Below are 23,257 nucleotides of genomic sequence, written 5' to 3'. Positions count from 1 at the left end.
TAAAGGATCTTTCTCAAGCAACTACCAACTCTTAAAACAGTCATTCACCACCCTCACTCCCCAGCAGGTGGGATAGAATCTCTTTCTGCACAGAGGCCCAGTTGAAACAGTCACTCATCCCCCTACCCCCCAGCAGGTGGGATAGATTCTCTTCCTGCACAGAGGCCTAGATATTGTTTGTCTCACACATTTTCATTAATTGTTAGGGAGAATTTGGTTTAGCATTTATCCTAACGGAAAGGCAAATGGATTCTGGCAGGCAGGCTCTTAGCTGCTGCAATGCCACCAGCAGGTAGCACTGTCCTTGGTACATGGCAGGCAGGTGGTATTTGCTGAATAAACGGTTAAGTCCGCAGAATGTGCATACATTTCCTATGTGGGAAAATCTGTCACTTAAGTAAAACCTGTAGTTGTAAACTGTGATTCCTTCGTGTACCTCTTACATAAGAAAGACATCTAGAAAATGCTAAAGCATCCAAACTGACTCAAATTCCTCAGAGACTTGGTTCATTTTCCTACCAGGAGGATCACTCCTCCTGCAAAACCCTGAAAATTCGACATCCTCAATCTGAAAACAGAAGGGAATTGAAGTACACGTTTGCTTTACAGCTAGTTGAAGAGATGCCAAGATACGGACACTTTAAACAAGCAAGCAAACAAACAAAACCAACTTTGCTGGAAGGCAGAGTAAAAACTACAGAAACACCACAGAGGAGTTAAATGATATGATACATTTTTAAAATTATACCAGCCCACAAATCACAATCCCAGAGAACCTAGACAATAATGAGGATCCTAAGAGAAACATACATAGATGTAACCTACATGTGAAGTAAAAAAAGATAAGATCTCCTGAGTATTGGGAGCATGGGGGCCTTGGGAGAGGGTTGAAGCGGAGGGGAGGAGAGCAGAGAAAAATGTAGATCTCCATAAAAATCAATAAAAAAGATTTCGGTATAATTTTAAAAATGTATCATATCATTTAACTCTGAAAGCTGGTGCTCTATATGGAAAAGGAATTTAAAGACAGAAACCTTTGACATGCTAATTAATGCTGTCGGTCTCTCCCTCACCTGCTTGCTCAGACTGGCTGGTGCTTTCATGGACTTAATACGGTTTACACATGCACTCATCAATAGGAAATAATATTTCCCACTTCAGCCTCGACTACACTGTTTGCCATATGACCAAGGAATGGGTGGCAGGTCTCATGTGAGGCCACCAAAGCAAGAGAAAGAAGAACATGAGCTGTGAATCCAGGGACTGCAAAGCACACCACAGCCGAAAGGGTTCTGCCCCTTCCCCTTTCCTGTTGTTTGACAGCTGGACCTAAAACTGTGAAATGACAGCCCAGCCCCAGCATGCAGCTCCAGGGCCCCAAGTTGGCAGTGCGCATTCCCGGACATAAATCTCCCTGTGGAGGTGGAGAGGTGACATGCTTCATGGGAGTAATCAAAACACACACTTCTGGCTGTCACTTTCTCAGTTGAAAATACTGTCCAGAACGTGTAACTCTGAGGTGGGGACGTTTAGTAATTTTTGTGACATAAAACCACTATGCTTCTTCTATTTATCATCAAGAGCATATTTTGAATTTTTAAAAGTCCTTTAAATTTGTTTTCAATTTATGTGTAATGTATGTGCCTATTTGTCGGTGTGTGCATCATGTGACTTCAGATACCCACAGAGCCACAAGGGGGTGTTGGGAGTCCCTGGAACTAGAATTACAGACGCTGTAATGGGCGTGGGGAAACAAACCCGGGTCCTTGCAAGAGTAGTGCATGCTTTGAATCTCAGCTATTTTTCCAGCCCATTAAAAGAAAAAAAAACTTTTAAAAGGACATGTGCCATCTTTTACTCCCAAAGGCACATCTTAAGAGAACCATTGCTCTGAGTAATAATTTTCTCCTGTTCTGTACAGATGATGGATTTACATTCAGGTACCCCCGATCACCAGCCCTTGTAAATTCAGTATGAAGCTGTCACTTCATATAAATAATAAATGGTATCAGATAATGCAGAACTTGTTCCTTTTCTTGTTTTGTTTTGTTTTGACTTTACTACTCATTTTACATTAAAAGTAATACTAAAAAATCATTTCCTAAGTACCTAAAACTTCAAGGTCTTCTTGGCTACAGGGAACATTGTTCACATTCACAATTTATATCCTTACCACATTGTGGTGATTTTTGCAGTAGAGGATGAGTTAAAAATGAAAGGTTTTAGTAATGATAAATTGCCTTTAAGTAGGGCATGGGCAAAATGAGGCTGATGGAAAGGATGGATCATGGCCAGGAGCAACAAGAAAGAAGAAAGAGGAGAGGGGAGGGGAGGGGAGGAGAGGAGCGGAGAGGGGAGGGGAGGGGAGGGGAGGGGGAGAGGGAGGGAGGGAGGGAGGGAGGGAGGGAGAGAGAGAGAGAGAGAGAGAGAGAGAGAGAGAGAGAGAGAGAGAGAGAGAGAGAGATAGATATCAGGGTTAGTAAATACTTCCTAACTCCTGAATTTGTCAGAATTTCACAGTTAAACACTTCAGCTGTTGTCCTTATTTTATAAACAGAAATAAATGAATCAATGATTTCTGGCTTAGTCTAGGAAGGAGTTTACATTCTAGAAACATTCTGGAACTATTTATGCTAGCTCAGCCTTGTTCACAGGGTAAAGAGCCAAGCAGACATCTTCAGAAAAGGACCAGGGCTATGGTGCCAGACTTTACCAAAGTCTAATTTTGGGAGATCGGTGAGTTTATTGGGTTTTCTTGCAGACCATAGCTAGAGGGCTAATTACAAGAATATAGCAGCAACACTGCAAAGTTCTGCCCCATCATGGATGGTGAGCTCATGGAATCTGCATCATAAGGCCTGACTTTTAATCAACCTTTACTTCTAGATCACTTGCTGCTGGTGTGGGTGATAGAGTGGTAATCAAAAGTTAAATCCCAGGCACGGGTCTCCTGCTCCTCCCGAGGGAGTGCCAATAGCTTCATTATCATTGGTATACCATTTGGTACCCCTCTATCATTCTATTCGAGTTGCAATGGCTACAGGACAAAGTCCAAGATGGCATCTTCTCACGACCTGAGGCAAAAGTACCACACAGTATTTACAAGGATTGATTTGCTTCTATGGGATAATGCTCTTGTGCACTGTAAAGATTTGTCACATATTGTTTTAATAAAATGCTGATTGGTCAATAACCAGGCAGGAAGTGTAGGCAGGATGACCGGTTGAGGAAAATTCTGGGAAGAGGAAGCAGAGATGCAGCCACCAGTCAGACACAGAGGAAGCAAGAAGAGAATGCCTCACTGATGAAGGTTCCAAGCCACAAGGCTAAACATAGGTAAGAATTAAAGAATTATGGGTTAATTTAAGTTGTAAGAGCTAGTTAATAATAAGCCTGAGATAATAGGCCAAATGGTTTAAAATTAATAAAAGCTTCTGTGTGTTTCTTTGGGACTGCATAGCTATGGGACTGGGCAGAACAAAAACTTCTATCTACAATTTACTTTTTTTTTTACTTTCCCTTTGTCCTGGCAAGGGTGTCTCTTTGTGATGCAATATTCAGACACCACGTGTCTCATGTCTTTCTTCCTCTTATGATAACCTCAAATATGTTGGGTAAATAAGTGAATTATTGTACAAAATCATAGCCATGGAGGCCAGTGGGGCATCTCCTGCCTGAGATGGATGTAGGTTAGACTCTTGCCGGTAAGCCACAATCCTGCAGTGATATACAGATTTAATAGAAATGGGTTAATCAAGATGTGAGAGTTAGCCAATAAGAGGCTAGAGCTAATGGGCCAGGCAGTAATTTAATTAATACAAGTTCTGTGTGGTTATTTCGGGAGTTAAGCTAGCCAGGTGGCGGGATGCGGTCAGCCCGTTCCTCTTACAACAGGAAGCAGTAGTAGAAATTTTTGTTTTCAGTATTAAAAAATTCACCCTGCTCACTGCAATGGCCTTGTATAGGGGGAAAAAAAACTTAGTGTCATTAGAGAAAAATAGTTCTTTGATTTAATGTTTGGTTTTGCCACTCATTGGATGGATAGACTTACCCTTTCCCTAAAATGGAAATGATAACAATAACAAGGGGAAATTAAGATTTTAAATAATCATATAACTTTCCTTTCATGAGACTGACTCCAAATATCCTAAAGATTTGGTAGGGTTGACATTCGTCATTTTCTGCTGGGTCGACAATTGTGCCCATCTACTCTAGGCTGCTCCACACCAATAGCACCCAGTGCTTCCTCTTCTCACCAAACCCTTCACACTCTCATGTGATGGTCCACTGGCCCATCATACTCAAGGTCCTCGGAAAGGACCAGGCTCTAGCTGCAAGTCCTTCCCAGATCCTTCAGTAGAGCTGGTGAGGCAGGGGTAACTGTCTCTCATTCTATGAGTAACATTTGTCTCTAGAGAACACATTTGCCCAGATGGGAGAACGAAATGCATCCACCCAGAGGAAAGGAGTGCCAAACAGAATGGAAGAGCACTTATACCCCATACTGAAGTCACCGCAGCCCTGGATGTCTGCGTCACACAGTCCATACATTGTTTTGTGTATACTAGCTCGAGTTTATTTTCTGAAGCTTGTCACTGAAGGAATGTTTTTTAATCACACAGGTGAAGGCCAAAAAGATGTTTGCTGAAATCCAATGAGTAAATAAAATACATTCAGAATTAAATGAAAGAGTGAAAGAGGCACTCGGGTTATGGGGAATGAAAAAAAAAAGAAAAAGAAAAAAGCTCTGTTTTTAAGAGAGTCAGTCAGCCTTCTTGAAATGGCCAATATTACTTCCTGGCTCTGAAAAACAAAAGCAGATTGGTGAAGTATCTGGGCAAAGCCACAGGAAAATGTTAAGAAAGAAATTGACTACATTCTTAAGAAACAAGCAAGAGGAGAAGGCACTTCTGGAAGGAGGAAGATAATTGCCTTCCTGTACACAGGAAATCTATGTGTATCAAGTAGGGCAGACCGATAGCAGGTCACTACTGACAAAGGCACCTAATTTTTTTCTTACCAAGGAGTACTTACATCTAAAAACCTCTCTTGAAGAGAGATACATTACAATGTTTTCTCATAAAAGCAGAATCGTGTGCAACATTTTGTTATTTTCTTCACAATCATCAATAACTGTCCTGTCAGATATTATATATAGATATATAAATAGCTGTATATAGGTATATGTATGTATGTACACAAACAAGTGTGCATGCCTGCACACATACAAACTTGTGTTTAAAGTAGACTCATGGGAATTAGGAAGTTAGGTCTTACTCCCCATCGCTTTCTGCTAGTTCAGCATAAATATCATTGCTACAGTTTGAACAAAGTGTGTGGCATATCCCCCACAGTGCATGTGTTTAGATAATTTGGTTCCAGTTGGTGGTGCTGTCTGGAAGTGAAGAGTCTGCCATGGGGGTACTATCTGTCAGAAGGAGGACACTAAGGTTGCGCCTTTGATGTTATACTTGCTTCTGGCTTGGGTCTGACTCTGTGACCTGATCGCCAAGAAGGAAGGAGATACCACCTCACACTCCTACTACCCCTCCATGATGCACTGTGTCCCCATCACCATGATTTAAACTTTTCTCTCAAGCTATTAGTGTGCAGCACTTTGCCAGAGCAATACAAAAGTAACCAATATCGGTAATGCAATTCAATGCACCTCCGTGGAGAGCTTTTTATGCGACCACATTTTGATAAATACAAGAGGGGACACTAAAGTCCGCTAATCCCTCAACTCAAAAAATTCATATTACAATAAAGAAGGTGAGTGATGTATAACAATAACATCATCTAGAAGAAAAACCGACAGCTGTAATTAACATAAAACATTGGGAGGGGGCTGCTCAGTCATTTAGGTCTGGATAGTGGTCTTAAAATTTGTGTGTGAGAAAAATTGAATCATGTGGAAAGCTTGTTACAACCCAGGCATTGGGGCACACTCAAGAGGTTTTCAGAAGCTCGCAGAGACACTGCCATTGCTGATCTGGGGACTGTCCTTTAAAGAACTTATGATTTAGGAGCTGGTCTTCAATTCTGGCTGTACATTAAACTCCTAGGCATCTTTTGAAACGTCTGCTACCCAGGATTCATTCCAAGTCTATAATAAATGAATACAAAGAAGACTAAAGCAGTGTGAGAAGATGAATAATAAGCACAGCTTTCTCAGGAGTTGGGAAGCAGAGAAGGCAGATGCTAATGAAGACGAGGAGTCAAGAGAGGGCAAGTACAAGGCACAGTTAGGAAGGAGAACATGATTGACGTATCTGTGGGGAAGGGAAACGTAGGGCTGGGTCATGTACGAGCTTCATGGCCAAACTAAGGAGCTTGATATTTCCCCTGGAGACAACAGGAAATCATGAAAGACCCTCAAATAGGAGGGTGGCATGGTCTGGAAGCAAAATCCTGAGCGGATGAAAACAAGACTGGTGCTTTGAGACAGTGTTAAGAAGGATGCTTCCACAATGGTCTGTTTTCTTAAGATGAGTCTATGGATGCATGCTCTAGCCTGCGTGTTCTATAGTTGGATAAAGTTAAAAAACAACCTAGGGATATATTTAACCAGCTGGGAAGGCAAAATTCTCCTCTAGCAATCTCAAGACCAAACTTAATCTTTCTAAGCCAATGCTTCTTATTAGGGGAATTAGGAACAAATTGATTATAGATTTAAGGTTAACACTTTTCTTTCCTATGAAAAGAGTTAGTACATTTTGTAGCTCTAAGGAACAGTGATGTAGACAAGGAAACAAAATTGAAATAGGATAAGCCAATTGAAAATGAATCATCAGAATCTCAGATTGGATTTGCTAAGGAAGAGGAAATAAATAATTGAAAAAATTAGGAACATAAAATTTCCTAACAATGATGAATGGCAGATGAAGCAGAGAGCACAGGAAAAGGGACAGGTGTGTATTACTAGAGAAAGAAAACCACCTGGACCAACAAACACCCCCTGCTGGTCATTTTGGGAATTAATTTAATCTTCAATCTTCAGAGTAGTCGCAGGGTATATTTGTGTGCTGTGTGGTGTGTGTGTGTGTGGCAGGAAGGGACAATATCATTTTTGAGTTACAAAAATTAAAGCTAGGACAAATTTTTTCCTTTAAAAATAAATGCTAAGCAAAATAAGCCAGACTAATAAAGCTAGGCACCATACTGTCTTATTAAATGACACTATAAATCTGTAACTCTCTCGTGTCCTCACTCTCTCCCTCCCAGCATACACATATGTGAGTGTGTATGTGTGCGTGTGCGTTTGAGTGTGTGTGTGCATGTGTGTAAAATCATGAAATTATAAAGAAGATCGTAAGAGGGGAGGAAGAGATTTCAGGAGAGGGTGGGGATAAGGAAAACACAGCAATGGAATGCTGGAGACATGCAAGTAGAGGAGGGAAGAATTTAGCTGGAAGGAAGGGGATCAGTCAGAGGAGGGCAGAGTGAAAGGGGACATAGAAAAAGGACCCCAGGGAAAGAGAATGAATAAGAATAAAGTATAGTGCCATATGTATACATGAAAATGCTATAATGAAATATATTATTTTGTATGTTAACTTTCAAAGTGTTTTTAAAAATCTAATTTGTCAAGTAATTTTACAAGTGATCTGTCAACCAGTTCATGGGGAGAGAAAGAGAGAGAGAGACAGACAGAGAGGGGTGGGGAGGAAGATCTTCTAACAATTGCGGAAAATAAAAGTTTCCAAGTTACAGTGCAGTTCCCTTCCGCTGGTTATAATTCATTTTCCTTGCTATTATATTATCAAGGAAATCTGTGGTTCCCCCTTTGGAGTCTTAGTCTTACTAATAAGAGAATTTTTAAATGGCCATAGAAGGAATCTTGAGGATCATTTTATTAGAGTCTGGAAGGAAAAACAATAGGACCGGCAAAGTGTAGATCTCAGAAGCTGCACAGAGTACGGAGATGGTGAAGAGGAATAAAATGTCACTCCATTTTGAGTTTGGGTCCAAGAAAACCCTCATGCTTAGCAAAGCAGCTGCGTAGTAGAAAGGGAGGGGACAGGGACACCTTCCAACATAGGTAAACAAAAGCCCTGAGCAAGCTCAGCTTTTTTTTTTCTTTTAAGCTCAGCTTTTTGATTAGGATCTAAAAGGAGGGAGAACAAAATCAGACAGGTTTAGCAGTGTGGCACGGGGCACCAAGGGCTTCTCTGCAGTGTAAGTACATCTTCTCAATGGGGGATAATTATTCCTCCTGCCTCCTCAGCACAGTTTCACCTTCGGTGTTCTAGTCAGGTGACTGTCAGGCCCAGCTGCAGAAGACAGTAGTGCACGATGTTCTAATCTTAGGGCCAATGAGAATGCCAAGTACCCAGGCAGGACTTGAGCTAGAAAGCAGAGTCTATTCTTTGAGTCAGGAAGAAGTAGCTTTCCCTTAGTGAGTCTCAACCAAACCCTGATATCACCACTCTACCATATATTATTGTAAATCCCGAGAAGAGGGTAGCTGACTTTTTCTTTTGTGGTGTTACCAGAGAAATAGGTTAGGTTCAAAGCCAACCATGAGGGAAGAGTCCATCCTCAAAAGCTTCCAACTCTGCTAATATCTATAATAACAACACAGTCATGGTGTAGGAAGACATATAATATTAAAAGTCAAGTGTCATTTACTTGGATAAAGATATAGCTGTCATATCTTCATATGGAGCTTCCCGCCCCCATGCAAGGGGCCAGCTATTTAGTGGCACGTGAAAGAAAGTATTTTTCCAGCAATTCAATGACCCTTACTGTAGATGTCGCCACAACATAAAATAATGAAATTTCCCTTGCTATAATTAAATCACATCCCTTCATTTTCTCTAGAAATTAAAACATCAGCACACAACATTCTAAAACTCTTTTTCTTATTCATTTTTATGGGGCATAGCCATTGGGGTATATGAGACATTAAACATTATAAATACCAAAGGAAATACCAATAATCTAAGCTAATGAAAATGTTACAAATCCTGCTCATGTGGCCAAAACAGACAGCCTAATAGGAAAAGCAAGGCTAAGTCAACAAGAGTGGAGGTTACATACCTGAGCTTCTGATTGTACTGTCTGACCTTTTCCAGGGAGGCAGCGTTTATCTGGGCTTGAAACTGTTCCACGGAAACATTGTCTCTATAGCAATATCCTTCCATGCTCTCCAAGGCTGTAGAAACAAGTTAACCGTTCACACACAGTCTTGGAACTCAGCTTCTGTGCCTTGCCTCTAACCCCGCTGATTTCCAACAGCTACACCAGAGTGTCTAGTATGAACACATATGCAACAGATGCCTCCAAAAATGAATGAAAATGGGCCCTGTGCTCTCAAAATATATATCAAGCAGTTGGTAAAATTTGTTTTCTTGTTAAGTAGGCAAAGGAAATTTCTGGTTTAGACTATCTTCTATTTTTGAAACATTTTGAATGCATTGTAGAAGACTAGAAAATGCTACCCCAAAATTCAAGGATTATTTTCAGTTGATTATTTTGAGAAACTGCAGACACAAGAAGTATTCTGAAAACAAAGTAAAACTTAAGTCTTTTGTAACAGGAATTTGCATCCAAAACAGAAGCCTACATTGTGTACCTGTACTATGGAACGGGGTGGAATTAAGGGGTAAGAGTGGGAGGGGGTGGAAATCTGCATTTGCATGCGCATCCCCTGTTATGCCCGTGAAGAGAAAGCGGCGAAATCATAAGAGCTTCTGATCCCTGCACAAGTCACAGGGATAAATTCACATAACAATTTCACCTCGTTTCCTTGTCACCCTTACAATCAGACCTTTCTCCCAATTTGTTTCCATGGACATGCATGCAATAGTCTTTTATTTCACGGGATGAGGGATGCATTCCATGTCAGATCTGCAGCAGATGCTGAAGCCAGGGGTTCTACTGGAGACTGTTTGGATTTTCACAGCACACATGCACACACACACACACACACACTTGTGTAATGCCCTTTCTATTTTCACTAAGCACTTATGTACTGTATGTGATCGCAAAAGCACAAGAATTCTTCAAGCTCACAATGATAGTAGAGGAGCTAGTCTTACTCTGCCTCTTTCTCAGTCGAGAGTGTTAACTTTTTCCCAGGAAGGTAGCATTCTATGCCTCTCTTTAGCACATCCCAATTGCCAGCATCATTATTTTTCCATGTTGGGATGATTACTCATTAATCAGGGTAAGCTGAAACTGAACCCTGAGACCCTGTATAGTCAATGACCTGATAGCTACAGTCCACGGAGAGGCTCTTGGGTAGGTGACTCACACAAGCATAGAGATGCCACTAAAAGGCTAATCATTCATGCTCGGGTTAAACAAACATCTTACTTTTCAGAATAGCATACAATTGACACTATGTATCAATTATTTCTAGAATTTTCTACTTAATGTTTTCAGACTATGGTTTCCGGTTGGGACAGAAAAACACAGCAAGTGATCCCACAGAGAAGGGGGTGATGCTTAGGGTGGAAGCTGAAGAAGGACCCCTGCTACTGGGCTGACCCGCTGTATTTTCTGACACTTTGGCTCTATTTTGTCTTTGCCTCATATAGCAACTTCCTCTAATGTCATTACTCCTGTAGTTACATCATATTCTAGGAATGATAGGACTGATCAATAACCATCTTCACAATAAGGGATCAAACTTCCCTGAAGGAACAAGCCTTGAAGGACAGGAGCCCCTATGATGAAGTCACTTCCGCAGCCTTAGTTACACTTCTGTGGCTGTAACACAAGACCCTGACAAAAAGCAACTTTAAAAAACAAAGGTTATTTAGCTTATAGTTCCAAAGGGGACATAGGCCGTGATGGCAGGGGGGCATGGCGGCAGAAACATGAGGCAGGCACTCAGGAGGCATGAGGCTGGCCTGTCAGTCAAGAGCAGAGTGATCACATTTCAACCACACACAGGAAGCCAAGAGGGAGAACTAACGAACAGGAAGTCCTGCTGGGGTATAAAACTTCAAAGAAATCCTACTCTGGGTGACACCCCTCCTTTAGCAAGTACCACTTCCCAAAGCAATGGTTCTCAACTTTCCTAATGCTGCAGCCTTTGAACATATTTCCTCATGTTTGATGGCCACCAACCATAAAACTATTTTTACTACGGCTTCATAACTGTAATATTGCTACTGCTGTGCATTGTAATGCAAATATTTTTGGAGGTCCAAGTTTTCCCAAGGGGCTGTGACCCACAGGTTGGAAACCACTATCCTAAAGGGTTCATAACTGCCCCTAACTGGGGACCAGGTGCCCAAACACATGAGTCTATGGGGAACATATGGGGGAACACATGAGTCTATGGGGGCCACAACATGTCCCAGACAATGGCACTTACCCACGCTGAGTTAGCCCCACGTGGGAAGCAGAGTACTCATCTTGATGGATAACGGTGATGGCATCTCTGGAAGCCCTTGCCTGCTATCACATACACGTCATCTACACGGGCTTCAGCCATCTCATTGGTTTCTTATCTATAAAATCTCAAACTTCCTATCCGGCCCTTAACACAGACTCGGGGCCAGTCCTGGGCTTTACGTGTACTTCCATGCACGGCTACAGTGACACACGCTCCTATCTCTGCCGCCACCACTGCTTGTCTTCGTTGGGGGCAGTAACATGTGGTTCGTAATTCTTTTTCTTCTTTTCTTTTTCTAGATAATTTTTGTGAAGGGTTTATGGTCTGTGTCTTTATTTGCTGTTTTGCATGTTTTTCAAGACGAAAATAAATGGCCATTTTTCCCCAATATCACACTGTCTTGATTATTTTAACTTTATAGTAGATCCCAGCAGTCCACGGTATTCTCAGAGGTGGTGTTTTTACACTGAAACTCGAGTAACAAAGCCATCTCCTTGTTCTCTTTTGGCATCTTCTGCATCCATCTGGGCTATACAGGACTTCTTTCATTTGTCTTGGCCTTAATGATCTGCCTTTGCTACTGGGATCTTTTCTGACTAACAATAGTAATGACGAAGGCCTACATTCACATGAGCAAATATAGACTTTCTTATTTTCCAACTGTAAACCTGCAGTTAACTGGGAATCTCCCATCTACAAAACAGTAAACACCATTTATAATAAAAATTGTATTAAATTCCATGGGCAGTCTTTCTACCCATGTGTGTTGGAGAGTTGCAAGGGTCAACTTGACACAATCTAGAATCTCCCAGAAAACTGGTTTCAATACAAACTCCCCAAGTTACGGTGGCCTATAGAGATGTCCGTAGTAGCTGCTTTGTTTGTATTCCTAATGTATGAACCACAGCCTGAAAGTGGGCAGCATCGTTCCCTGGGTTGTATCATAAGTTGTATAAAAGGAAAGAGAATGAGTGGTGTGGTAGGCTGGTTCTCATTCACTTCTCTCTGCTCTCAATGTTGGATATGGCTAGCTGCTCCTAGTGCCTGCTCTGACTCAACCTCAATAAGGGGCTGGAACCCACAGCTGTAAGCTCCAAGGTCATGCCTTAACTTCCCCAGAATAAACCCTTTCTTTCTCAGAGTTGCTCCTGTCCGCACCTTGATTATAGTAACAGAATTGAATCTAGTACATCAAAGACTCTTGTCCAAGGCACTTCAGGATCCCACTCACCAAAGGATAGAGGAATTGCCTAGAAACACTCGAAGCAGTAAATTCCCAAAATCACCAAAATCTTCTACATGACACTTTGGAAGACACACATGGCCCTCTTAAGAAGGCTTCACAGAAGCTTTACTAAATCCTTCTCCTTCTATTGCTGTCTACACTTAAATCTGTGTTAACCATCTAAATAAACCCATTAGGAATTCTGGCATCACTCAGGTAAAGGTCCCCAAATGTTACCTCGTAGTCGGCTGTAAGTAGTAGCACAGAGATGTATCTCGGACCCATGACCTTCTCCACAGACACTAGTGAAATGCTGGTGAGTTTCCTTGACTGCTGGTGAACCGCTCTACTCTCTGCTCCTAGCTTGTTACCTTAGCTTTTGTTTTTCTTGGAGAAAGTCAAAAGCCCCACATGATGTTTAATGACTAGAACTAGGTCTGTAGACAGGTTTTCCTCTAGAATTATCAACATCCATTCCGAGCCCGATGGAATAATCGTGGCTACCTGCTGTTTACCACAACATCCAAAGCCATTCTCTTGTCATCAAAAGATTGGCCAGAAACCCTATGGAGGAGAAGTGACTTAAGGGTAACACCAAGAAAAGTAAGCCTTGCTAAGCGGAATATTATAAAGCCTAAATGTATTGAGAATGGCTGTTTCCATGCACACCATTCTCCGGATCCCTCCTGAAACCACGACTCCCATACCATATTTCTTATTTTAACTTCTTTCTAGAAAGCTAGCAGCCTCAGGTACAGCAGCTCCGCAGACCTCCTCCTCTATTGCTAGCTTGATGTTCAACCTCAACTTGTCTCCTTGTGAAAGCACGATTCCCTGCTTGCAGCTCTACAGTCTCTCGGTATACATAGTACAAGCAGCTCTACATTCTCTCGGTATACATAGTACAAGCAGCTCTACATTCTCTCGGTATACATAGTACAAGCAGCTCTACATTCTCTCGGTATACATAGTACAAGCAGCTCTACATTCTCTTGGTATACATAGTACAAGCAGCTCTACATTCTCTCGGTATACATAGTATTTCTTTAATCAAAAGTGCTTTCAAAACTTACTAAGGCAGTGATTCTCGATCTATGGGTTGCCACTCCAACATGAGTAGCATATCATTTATCCTGCATACCAGATATTTACACTGTGATTCATAAGCATAACAAAGTTATAGTGATGAAGTAGCAGTGAAATACAGCACAGGGAACTGTATTAAAGGGTCGCAGCATTGGGAAGGTGAAAACGACTGCTCTAAGATAAAGACAAATTTAAACTACACAGGTCCACATGCACTAATCACGCCTTTGTAATGTGCTAGAGAAGCATAAGAAGACAATGATGTAGAGATGGTTTCCAGGGATACACAGAGGGAAATTAGCCACACAAGCTCTGGGGCTGCCCAACTAATGGCAATACTGCAAAAGCTGGTGACGAGGCCCAGGTAGGGAACTCAGTGAGCATTTTAGGTTATTATCTTTTTCTTTCCATCCTTTTTTTCCCAGACACGCAAGAGAACATGCAGACTATAGTTTAGGCTCATTAAAATTTTTTTTTAAGTGAAGGAATTTGGCCTAAGAAAAGGCATTACAGGGAATATTCCCATCTCCAGGGTATCAGCCTGTGCTGTCCAGCTCTGAAATGGGAAAAACTGCTGCAGTCTGCTGAATGATTTCACTCCTTGACCATTTTGCTCTTAGTGGGTGTTCACGTGAGGCTCATAATAAATTAGGTTAGGTTCTTTGCCTCTGAGACGCAAACTTTCTATCTTATTTTTTATTATGAATTGTTGGATATAAACAGACTTTAGGTGTAGGATTGTTTTGTGCAATGGAGAAAAAAATAGAACAACAATCTAATCCTGCTACATGATAAATAGTCTAAACAAACTATAAATCATTTTGTTGTTACATATATATATGTATATATATACATATATATGGCTATACCTATGTATATACTATTTTTATTAAATGACCATTCTAGGCATGATTGAGAAGGTTTTTATTGTAAATCTGAGCGAGAAAAAAGCTAGAGGCATCTAGAGAAGTCTAGACTGAATGTGGTCCTCAGAATAGTCCAGGCCATGGATAGGGCAGGGGCGGGAGTTGGGGACAAAGAGAAAAGAAACAGAATAGGAGAGAGGATAAACAGATGAAGAGACGAGCCTTGGAGCTGAGGACCAGGAGCATCAAGAGAGCATATAGCCAAAACTGAGCTATATAAGAAAGAGAAGCTGGGAGGAATGTGAGGCTCAGGGACTGGGAAGTTCAGGGTAGGCTAGGGAGTGAGACATGCCAGAGGAGCCAGTCCTGCACCAGGTACTTTTCAATGCTGGGAGAGACTGGCAGTAAGAGTCCACTTTGTTATATTAATAGGTACCTCAGTCAACCATTTGTCCTGGGTTTCTTTGGGACTTAACACTCAAAATGTCCTTATAAATTTGTATATTGTTTGGTTGGTAGCAAATTGATTTCTAAGTGCATGTTTGCATAAATTAAAAACGTTAAATTAGTGTGAGTTATTGCGTGGTGTAACTGGAGTTTTAAGGTAACATTGCTGGCTCTAGTTTCCAAACAGGCTATGCTCAGCCACCAATCCTAGTGCACCTGTTAAAGATATGATTGATGGGAAGAAACAATGGGGTAGATTGGTCAGTGTGCCTCAGGTAGAATGGACAAAGGAAATCCATTTATCTCAAATCCATCTTTGGGTTACTGACATGCGCTTTAGATTGGACTGAAACAAGAGACAATAAAAACATATAGTTTGGCAGTCTTGGGTCAGGCAGGCTAACGTCTGATCAATGCTGTCTCAGTTCTGTTCTAAACTATGGTTCAGAGAGTTCTCCCTGCTTGAGTAGACAGGTTGGTCCTCAAAAGATGTCTATTTATATTCCAGGGTGCAGCCTCACTAGGATCCATGACTGCCATCACCTGGTGGCCCTGCTACACTCTGTTGTTCCAAGGTTTGTGACCACAACTTACCTCTGTGCTGTCAGCTTGACAGAAGGGTAAAATAACTAGGCAGACCTTTTTACGTGATTGACAAGCTTACATAGAGAGGCAAACAGGCAACCTGGGGGAAGGAGACAGGCAGGGGATGAAGGCAGAGATGCTGGACTTCTTTTGTGCCTTTGTTGCCTCGTGGACCCAAAAGAGAAGCCGCCAATGCTTTCTTTAAAAGGCACCTTCTGAGTAGCCACTATTATAGGAATTAACTTTCTAATAGACTGGTTCAATTAAATTAGCTTGTAAAAGGAAATAAAAATGTCTCCTGGGCTGTTAACATGTTTGGCCTATGTTCTATTCACAGTTTCTGGGCTTTTAAGTTTTTAAAGGAAAATAAGACAGAAAGGGGCCTGCAGTTAAAAAAAAAGGGATAGAAAGTTCTCAACATCATGAGAGTGCAAAGTAGCAGAAGAATATGAAATGAATAGATTTTGGCAAAGAAGGTTAATCAGGAAAAGTTTTGAGCTGGCGGTGGTGGTGAACACATTTAAATGAGTTTGAGGCCAGCCTGGTCTACAAAGGGAGCTCCAGTATAGCCAAGGTTACAAAGAGAAACCCTGTCTTAAAAACTAAAAAAAGAGTTGGACGGTGGTGGCACACGCCACATGCCTTTAATACCAGCACTTGGGAGGCAGAGGCAGGTGGATCTCTGTGAGTTCAAGTACAGCTTTTTCTAAAGTGCTTGACCTAACCAGTGTTGACGGGACCCCAAACTATAAGATCCAATGTGCCTTTAACATGAAGACTGTGAGATGCAATTTCTTTCTCAGACTTTATTTCTTTCTAGAGTTCTAATCTTTTTGTTATGAAGAAATGGGAAACCCTCTGCAGGGACTTTTGGTATTTTGTTGATCTATATGTAACACTCCCTTGACAGATATAAAACCCAATGGGAAATATTGATTAGTCCAAGGTCTAAAGGCTATTAATCAAACACCAATAGACTCATTCAGTAGATTCAAATACCTGTATTTATTAACTCAAAAATTTCAAATGAAATTGCTTGGCTCACTGTCCTAAAATTAAGGAACAGTTACCTTGGACATGTTGCATCTCAGATAAGAGTATCTATCTTTAAATGGACTGATGGCCACAGCATGGTGACTGCCTAGTGGCCCTGTACAGTGTTACCATGAAGATTCAGCGTTTGTGTGACCTGTCAGAAAGAATTAAAGTCCCGGATTTGAAAAATAAGTGACTTCAAAGAAGAAAAAAGATAGAGAAATGTATAGATGCTATAAGAGTACAATGGAGGGATGGATCTAAATTGGTTTCTCGTAAAGAAGGTTAAAAGAAAAGGCACTGCTTCTAAATTTAAAAAAAAAAAGTTCGTCCCTGAAGGAAGAGATATTCCAAAGTAAAGAGAAAAATGAAGAAAGCAGAAAACTTGAACCAGTTTCATAGAAAAGACTAAGTCACAAAAAGGTTGACAAAAGATGAAGCTTAAAGGTCACAAGTATATTGAAGGCATGGGCTCAGGGGACCACTTCCTAAATATAACCTCAGCAGCACAGACACCGAGAGCAACAATTAGCAAATGGGACCTCCTGAAACTGAGAATCTTCTGGAAAGAAAAGGACACATTTACTGAGACAAAACAGCAGCCTACAGGATGGAAAAAGATTTTCACTAATCCCACATTGGATAGAGAACTGGTCTCCAAAATATATAAAGAACTCAAGAAACTAAGATATCAAATTACCAAATAATCTGATCAAAAAATGGGGTACAGATCTAAATAGAGAATTCTCAACAGAATTGCAAGTGGCTGAGAGACACTTAAGGAATTGCTCAATATCCTTAGCCATAAGGAAAATACAAATCAAAATACCATCTTAAACCTGTCAGAATGGCTAAGATAAAAAACACCAATGATAGCTTATGCTGGAGAGGATGTGGAGTAAGTAGAACACTCCTCCATTGCTGGTGGGAATGCAAACTTGTACAATCACTCTGGAAATCAGTTTGATAGGCAGGAATGCAACAGTGGCTTCCAGGAGGAAGGGAAAGCTACAAGCCTTTCTCCCAATAGCCCAGCTCCCAAAGCTGAACATGTCAACTCAACCAGAGCTTTCTAACTGGGAAAATAAGTGAGTCAATGTTTATACTGACTCTAAACATGGTTTGCTAGTTCTTCATGTTCACCCAGCTGTATGAAAATAAAGGACTTTAAACAAGAGAATTTTCTCAATCAATATGCTCCTGAATTTCATTTCTTCTCTAAGCCATCTGGCAATCCACATGGGTAGAGATGTCTCTCTGTATACCTTCTAGTATTTGCTAACACTTCTGCAGGATGAATGGAAACCTACTACACTTGGATCAAAAAGAAATAAACCAAGGTAAAGCCTTATTCCCTATAATATAAGCTCTACCTTCTATGGATTTACAGCCTCAACAGCATCTTTAAGACAAGGTCTCTTGGACATGTGAGCCTCAAAAGACTTAAAATATTTCTTCAAGAAAAACATATGTCCTAACTCCTTAAATGCCATTATAAACTAATCCAAAGTTATCAATGACTCTATTTGGTTTGCTTCATCTCTTTCCTGCCAGATGCCATTGGTATACACTCAATGACCACACCCTTACACTCTTCTGCTAAGTTTGCTCCACACTGGATTCCCTTCTCTGAAATAATTCTTCTGTGTTCTGTCATGTTCTTAATGTGTAACAGTCATTTTTTAACAGCCTAAGGGATCTTACTTCTAAACCGAGAAGCTAAGAGGATGCAGAAACTTGACAGCCCTTCCTTTGCTATTCTGAGATGTCTGTAAGGAAAACTAGAACTATTATTAAAGCAGAGTGTTGGGAATATATACCTGAGAAAGGGGCTAACATGTGTCCTCAGCTCCAAGATTTACATATTCAAAATCTATGTCACTTTCTGCTTATGTTTTAATGATTTACTAGCATCATTGGGATGAATCTCATGATAAAAGGTCCTGCTATTTTCAGTTTTAATCTTATTAATTACCACAACCATCTGCTACATGATGTGTTATTTATGCCACTGATGGCAAAAGTTAATGACATGGATTCTTATAGATTTCCATCAAATGATGAGATTATGTTCTGGTCTTATAGCTCCTTGGACATTCTCTTATCCCCATCAGACCAGGTAGGTTGACACTTTTGGTGCCTGGGTAGGGCAACTGTCGATGCCCTGATTAACCCATAAATTCTAGGAAATGGATCTTTGGTCATTATCATATCTTAAGGAATCAGATTTTCATAGGAGGAAATTGAGGTGGGATAGAAAGACAGGGAAATTGGGGGAACATGGAAAGTAAAAAAGCCTCTTCAGCCAGGAGTCTTGCTGAAGTCTTTGAAAGGCAAGAGTTAAGAACCCCAGCAAACTTCCTGTGAAGGTTGCCTACACAGAGGTAATACTCATTTTATATAGAGAGACGTGTATTAAGAATGTTAAAATATTGATGAACTGTGTTTAAGGCCTAAGCATACATGCATGTGTGGCTATATATTTTCCTTCTTTGCCAGCTTCAAACTTGCAGTATTCTGAGAATCTCTCTCTGTAACCTTTGGGATCCATGGTTTTACCTTATCAGATTGTAACCATACCAAAGTGCTGCAGAAATAACATATGCCCTCATTTACTGAGAACACAGAGGTTTTCCTTAGTGACTCGTGGAAACTACCACAGAAGCCAAGCAAAGCCTCCCAACAGCTAGGGCTAAAACAATCAGGCACAACTCTTTCCTGAGAAGCCACCTCAAAGTGTGCACTATCTTTTTCTATCTTAAACCTATAAAAAGATGGCTTCTTCATAAATTCTAACTGTATTTCATGCTGACTCATTGTTTGCTTCTGTTCTGTGGTTCAGTAAAGAGCCTCAACTTTACTTTGATAGATGCCTCTGAAAACAAGTCCTTGGCCTGCTGGTGACGGCAGCATGGAGCTATGGCTCTGGCCTGAGCCCCACAGTGCTGAGTGTAGAGTTCATGTGTAGTGTGTACTAGACTTGAGCTTAATTAGTACTGTGTGTATGTACATGTATGTGCACACACATACATGTCTTCATTCATATTCACATTCTTCTACTCAGTTAAATATTACTGAGGTAACAGAAAGCACAGCTGGATCCAGGCAAATTGCAGGACAGAGTTTTTACTAATATGGTGAGTCAGGATAAAAGACACGTGTAACATCTCAGACACTTAAAGGTATTTTGCTTAACATAGTTTTCTTTACTTTATTAACATTTTATTAATGTTTTTTGTTTGTTTTTAGGGGGCACAAATCACACAACTGAACCCAGAAATCCAAGTTTTGGATGCAGGCTGCCAGCAGCCAGACCAGCTATGGATGTAATTTGGCAATGTAAATCCTTTGTCCTTGAAGTAAATCACCAGTCACATGGTCTCATTTTCAAAGGAATATTTCAATTTTGATTTTAAAGAAACCTCATTTTCTTGCAAAGCTGCTAAATGCAGTAGTTTGTAAATGAAATAATGTGGTGCCATGAATTAACAGAAAGCTACCATTTTCAAGACTATTATTATTATTATTACTATTTGCAACACTAGCAAGGTGACTACTAATTTGAACTATGGCCTATTTCCTAATTGTTTTGGATCTAGTACATATCACACTAAAGCTTCTCATGTATGTTACCAAATTTGATTTTTTTTTCAGTAAAAGTCATAATTGTCATGCAATTATGAAGATTTCAGAGGATATATGCAACATGAAGCCCAGCATATGAAGCTACCTTTGTGGCCTCCTTTCAAGTTTGGCATGCTTTCACTTCGCAGTTTAAACATTAATTAGAAAAACTGTAAAAGATCCATCCAGCAGTCTCCAGGCCCTGAATATGGGCATGAGTAAAGAGAAGCCTTCTGATGAGACAGCCTCAAATACAGACAGGGTTCACTCCTGCTAAAGGATGGGAGTTGGTTTTCTGTTAGCAAGGTCTTATCTGAGGAGGCATCTGTCTATCAACAGACATAGTTCAACACCAATTTCCATTCCTCCATGGGAAGCCAGTGGCTGCTTTTTAGGAGCTGTGCCGCCATCGATGGGCAGATTAATACCTGAGAATTCAGGGTCCTCATGCTGCCCATGGAAAGTGAGCAGCTACTCTGACAGGTGTGGGGAGAGAATTTCACTAAATGATAGTATTAAGAGAGTCTGTGATATTTATAATATAAAATAAAAATATAAAAATAAATAAGAACTCATTTATTGAAAGAGTTTTATGTTCTGGGCAGCACGCCAGATATTTCACGGGAGTTAGTAAGTCAATGTCCCTGAGCTCTGAATTGTGCTTGAGTGTGCTTACCTAAGCAGACAGTCTGGGAACTGAGCAAGGGTTCAGGCAAGGACACTTTAGTCTGTGGCTTCAGACCAGAAAGATGAGGGCAATGGGGAGGGGCTTGAGAGGAAATGAGTGTGTATCTGAGATGCACTTACTGCTGTCCTCGGAGCCCACTCCAATATTATGTAAACATAACTGACTATAATTTTAATGAACACTCTTCTGTTCTTATTAATTCCCATTTTCATTCTATCTTATTCTTGAGTGTGAAGTTTTATTAAAGGGGTGTGGAGGGTGGAAGAGAGGGGAGGGAGAGAGTAAGAGAAAGAGAAAGAAAGAGAGGATAGAAAAGGAGAGAGAAGAAGGAAAGGGGGAGACAGAAAGCTGCCTCTTCAGAAGAATGGCAAGCAGAGAGAGAGAGAGAGAGAGAGAGAGAGAGAGAGAGAGAGAGAGAGAGAGAGAGAGAGAGAGAAAGCAGGGGGGGGCTTCATTATATCTTTTGACAACAATAAAAATTTAAGTAATGATTAAAGTTCATAAAAACTTAATTTTTTTTCAGAAACAGAAAAAATGTCTAAGATTGCCAAAAGATTTAGCAAGAATTTAATGGCACATGATAAGGTTGTAGAGAATGAAAAATAAAAAAGGTGAGTTCTGTATTTAAAAATTAGATTTGTATGGCCAAGAGGAGGAAAGAGAACAGTGTCTCCCATTGTAGCGAAATGTTATTTTTGTTTATTGTTATTTAAATTAACATGAAACATAATGATGTTCTAATAATTAAATTTCTAATCTCAGATAAAACAGATTAAATATATAATGACCATGGTTGCTTCAAACTTTGTTCTCTCCAATGTTTCCTTACCTAATTTCCTTACATCATATGCATATAATATAGTTACTTCTAAAAGGTTATATTCACATACTTGGTTGAAAACATGAGAACATACTTAAAAGCATTTAATTAAAAACGATATTTAAAAATTGATTTGAGTTTGCTTGTTTTATTGTTAGCACTTTTGAATTAGAGGAGATATGAGTTCGAGACCAGCCTGGTCTACAGAGCTAGTTCCAGGACAGGCTCCAAAGCCACAGAGAAACCCTGTCTCGAAAAACCAAAAAAAACAAAAAACAAAAAAAAAAAAACATTCCATTAAACTTAAACATCTAGCAAAAAAGGGCAGTTAATTAATTATAAAGACAAATTAAGTATTAAATTAAGACTCACAGTAAGCCATATTTCCACTTATTTTAAAAAAAATCATAGCTTTTCCACAAAACTAATCAGTGGAGAAGAAATATAAGATGCATCCATATGACTTTCGGGTATATTCCGGACAGAGTCTGCTGAACACATCAGCACACCCGTATTTACTGCAACAGTCACTACAGCCAAGCTACAGAGGCAGCCAGAGTCCATGGACAGATGGAAGATGGAAAAAATGTGGACTTTTATTCACCAATAAGAAGAAACACAATCATCTCACTAGCTGGAAAATGGATGTAGCTGGGGATGATCCCACTAAGCAACAGAAGCCGGACTCAGAAAGACAAATGTGTCACATGTTTTCCCTAATTTATGGATCCTGGGTTTTGTTTGTTTATTTGTTTGTTTTATAGATACATAAAAATACAGAAGAGAAAGTGGGGGGGGAGTGGACTGGTAAGAAGTGGGAGGGGAGAAAGAGGAGGACTGAGAGGGTAACTATAAACAACATGCAATAAATAGTCTTTATTTATTGAGCACCAGGCTCAATGAACACATGATGAAGAGCAAAGCAGAGTCTCTCCAGAGTGCCTTGTAAATCCATTGAACAACAAAAACGCCAATGACGTCATTATTGGTTAATAAGATACTGTGTACAAACAGAAATGTTCACAGCCAATCAGAACTCCTCTGAAGTGGTTGCCAAGCCTTGAGACTCCTGTTACAATATTCATGAGGGGAGCTCTACACTCACATACAAGCTAACAATAGGATATCATTCCTGCCAGTTGTTTGTTCATTTTTAAAATAAGCTATTTACTGCTTCAATGATAAACATTGTATCAAGTCCAATGGGAAAACTAATATTCATCTTCTAATGACACTTTAAGAAAAGTTTGAGAGGAAAGACTCAAACGGAAGTAACAGAAACTGTCAATGTTTGCTGCAAATTTCTCCTTTAAAAAAAAGAAACAGCACTGAGGAGTCCAGGCAAATTAACCTCTTCCATGGAGACAGGAAGGCAGTTTTTAAAGACATGTCAAAGTTAAGGGGGGGCAGCTTTTGTGGAGCCCGCTCCCTCTAGAAGACAAGCAGTCGAAACTCACAAGAGAACAATTAGGAAAAGACCAGCACTGAGTGCTTCTACTTAAATATGACCAGCATCCAAAGACCAGCAAAG

The 23,257-nt window shown here is 40.4% G+C and overlaps 1 protein-coding gene across 1 annotated transcript in view; it reads right to left on the bottom strand.

Annotated features, from left to right (window-relative positions):
• Positions 1-23,257, bottom strand: part of Prex2 (phosphatidylinositol-3,4,5-trisphosphate dependent Rac exchange factor 2) — a 281,271-nt gene that overhangs the window by 45,769 nt on the left and 212,245 nt on the right. The window contains exon 35 of the mRNA XM_075971371.1: positions 9,043-9,157. Coding sequence (XP_075827486.1) covers positions 9,043-9,157 — 115 coding nt within the window. The remainder of the gene's footprint in view (positions 1-9,042; positions 9,158-23,257) is intronic.

This window comes from Microtus pennsylvanicus, chromosome 5 (assembly GCF_037038515.1).
Source record: "Microtus pennsylvanicus isolate mMicPen1 chromosome 5, mMicPen1.hap1, whole genome shotgun sequence".
In the NCBI taxonomy this organism is placed as follows: domain Eukaryota; kingdom Metazoa; phylum Chordata; class Mammalia; order Rodentia; family Cricetidae; genus Microtus; species Microtus pennsylvanicus.
The sequence above is the reverse complement of the archived record's forward strand: the minus strand, read 5'-3'. Positions and strand labels throughout refer to the sequence as shown.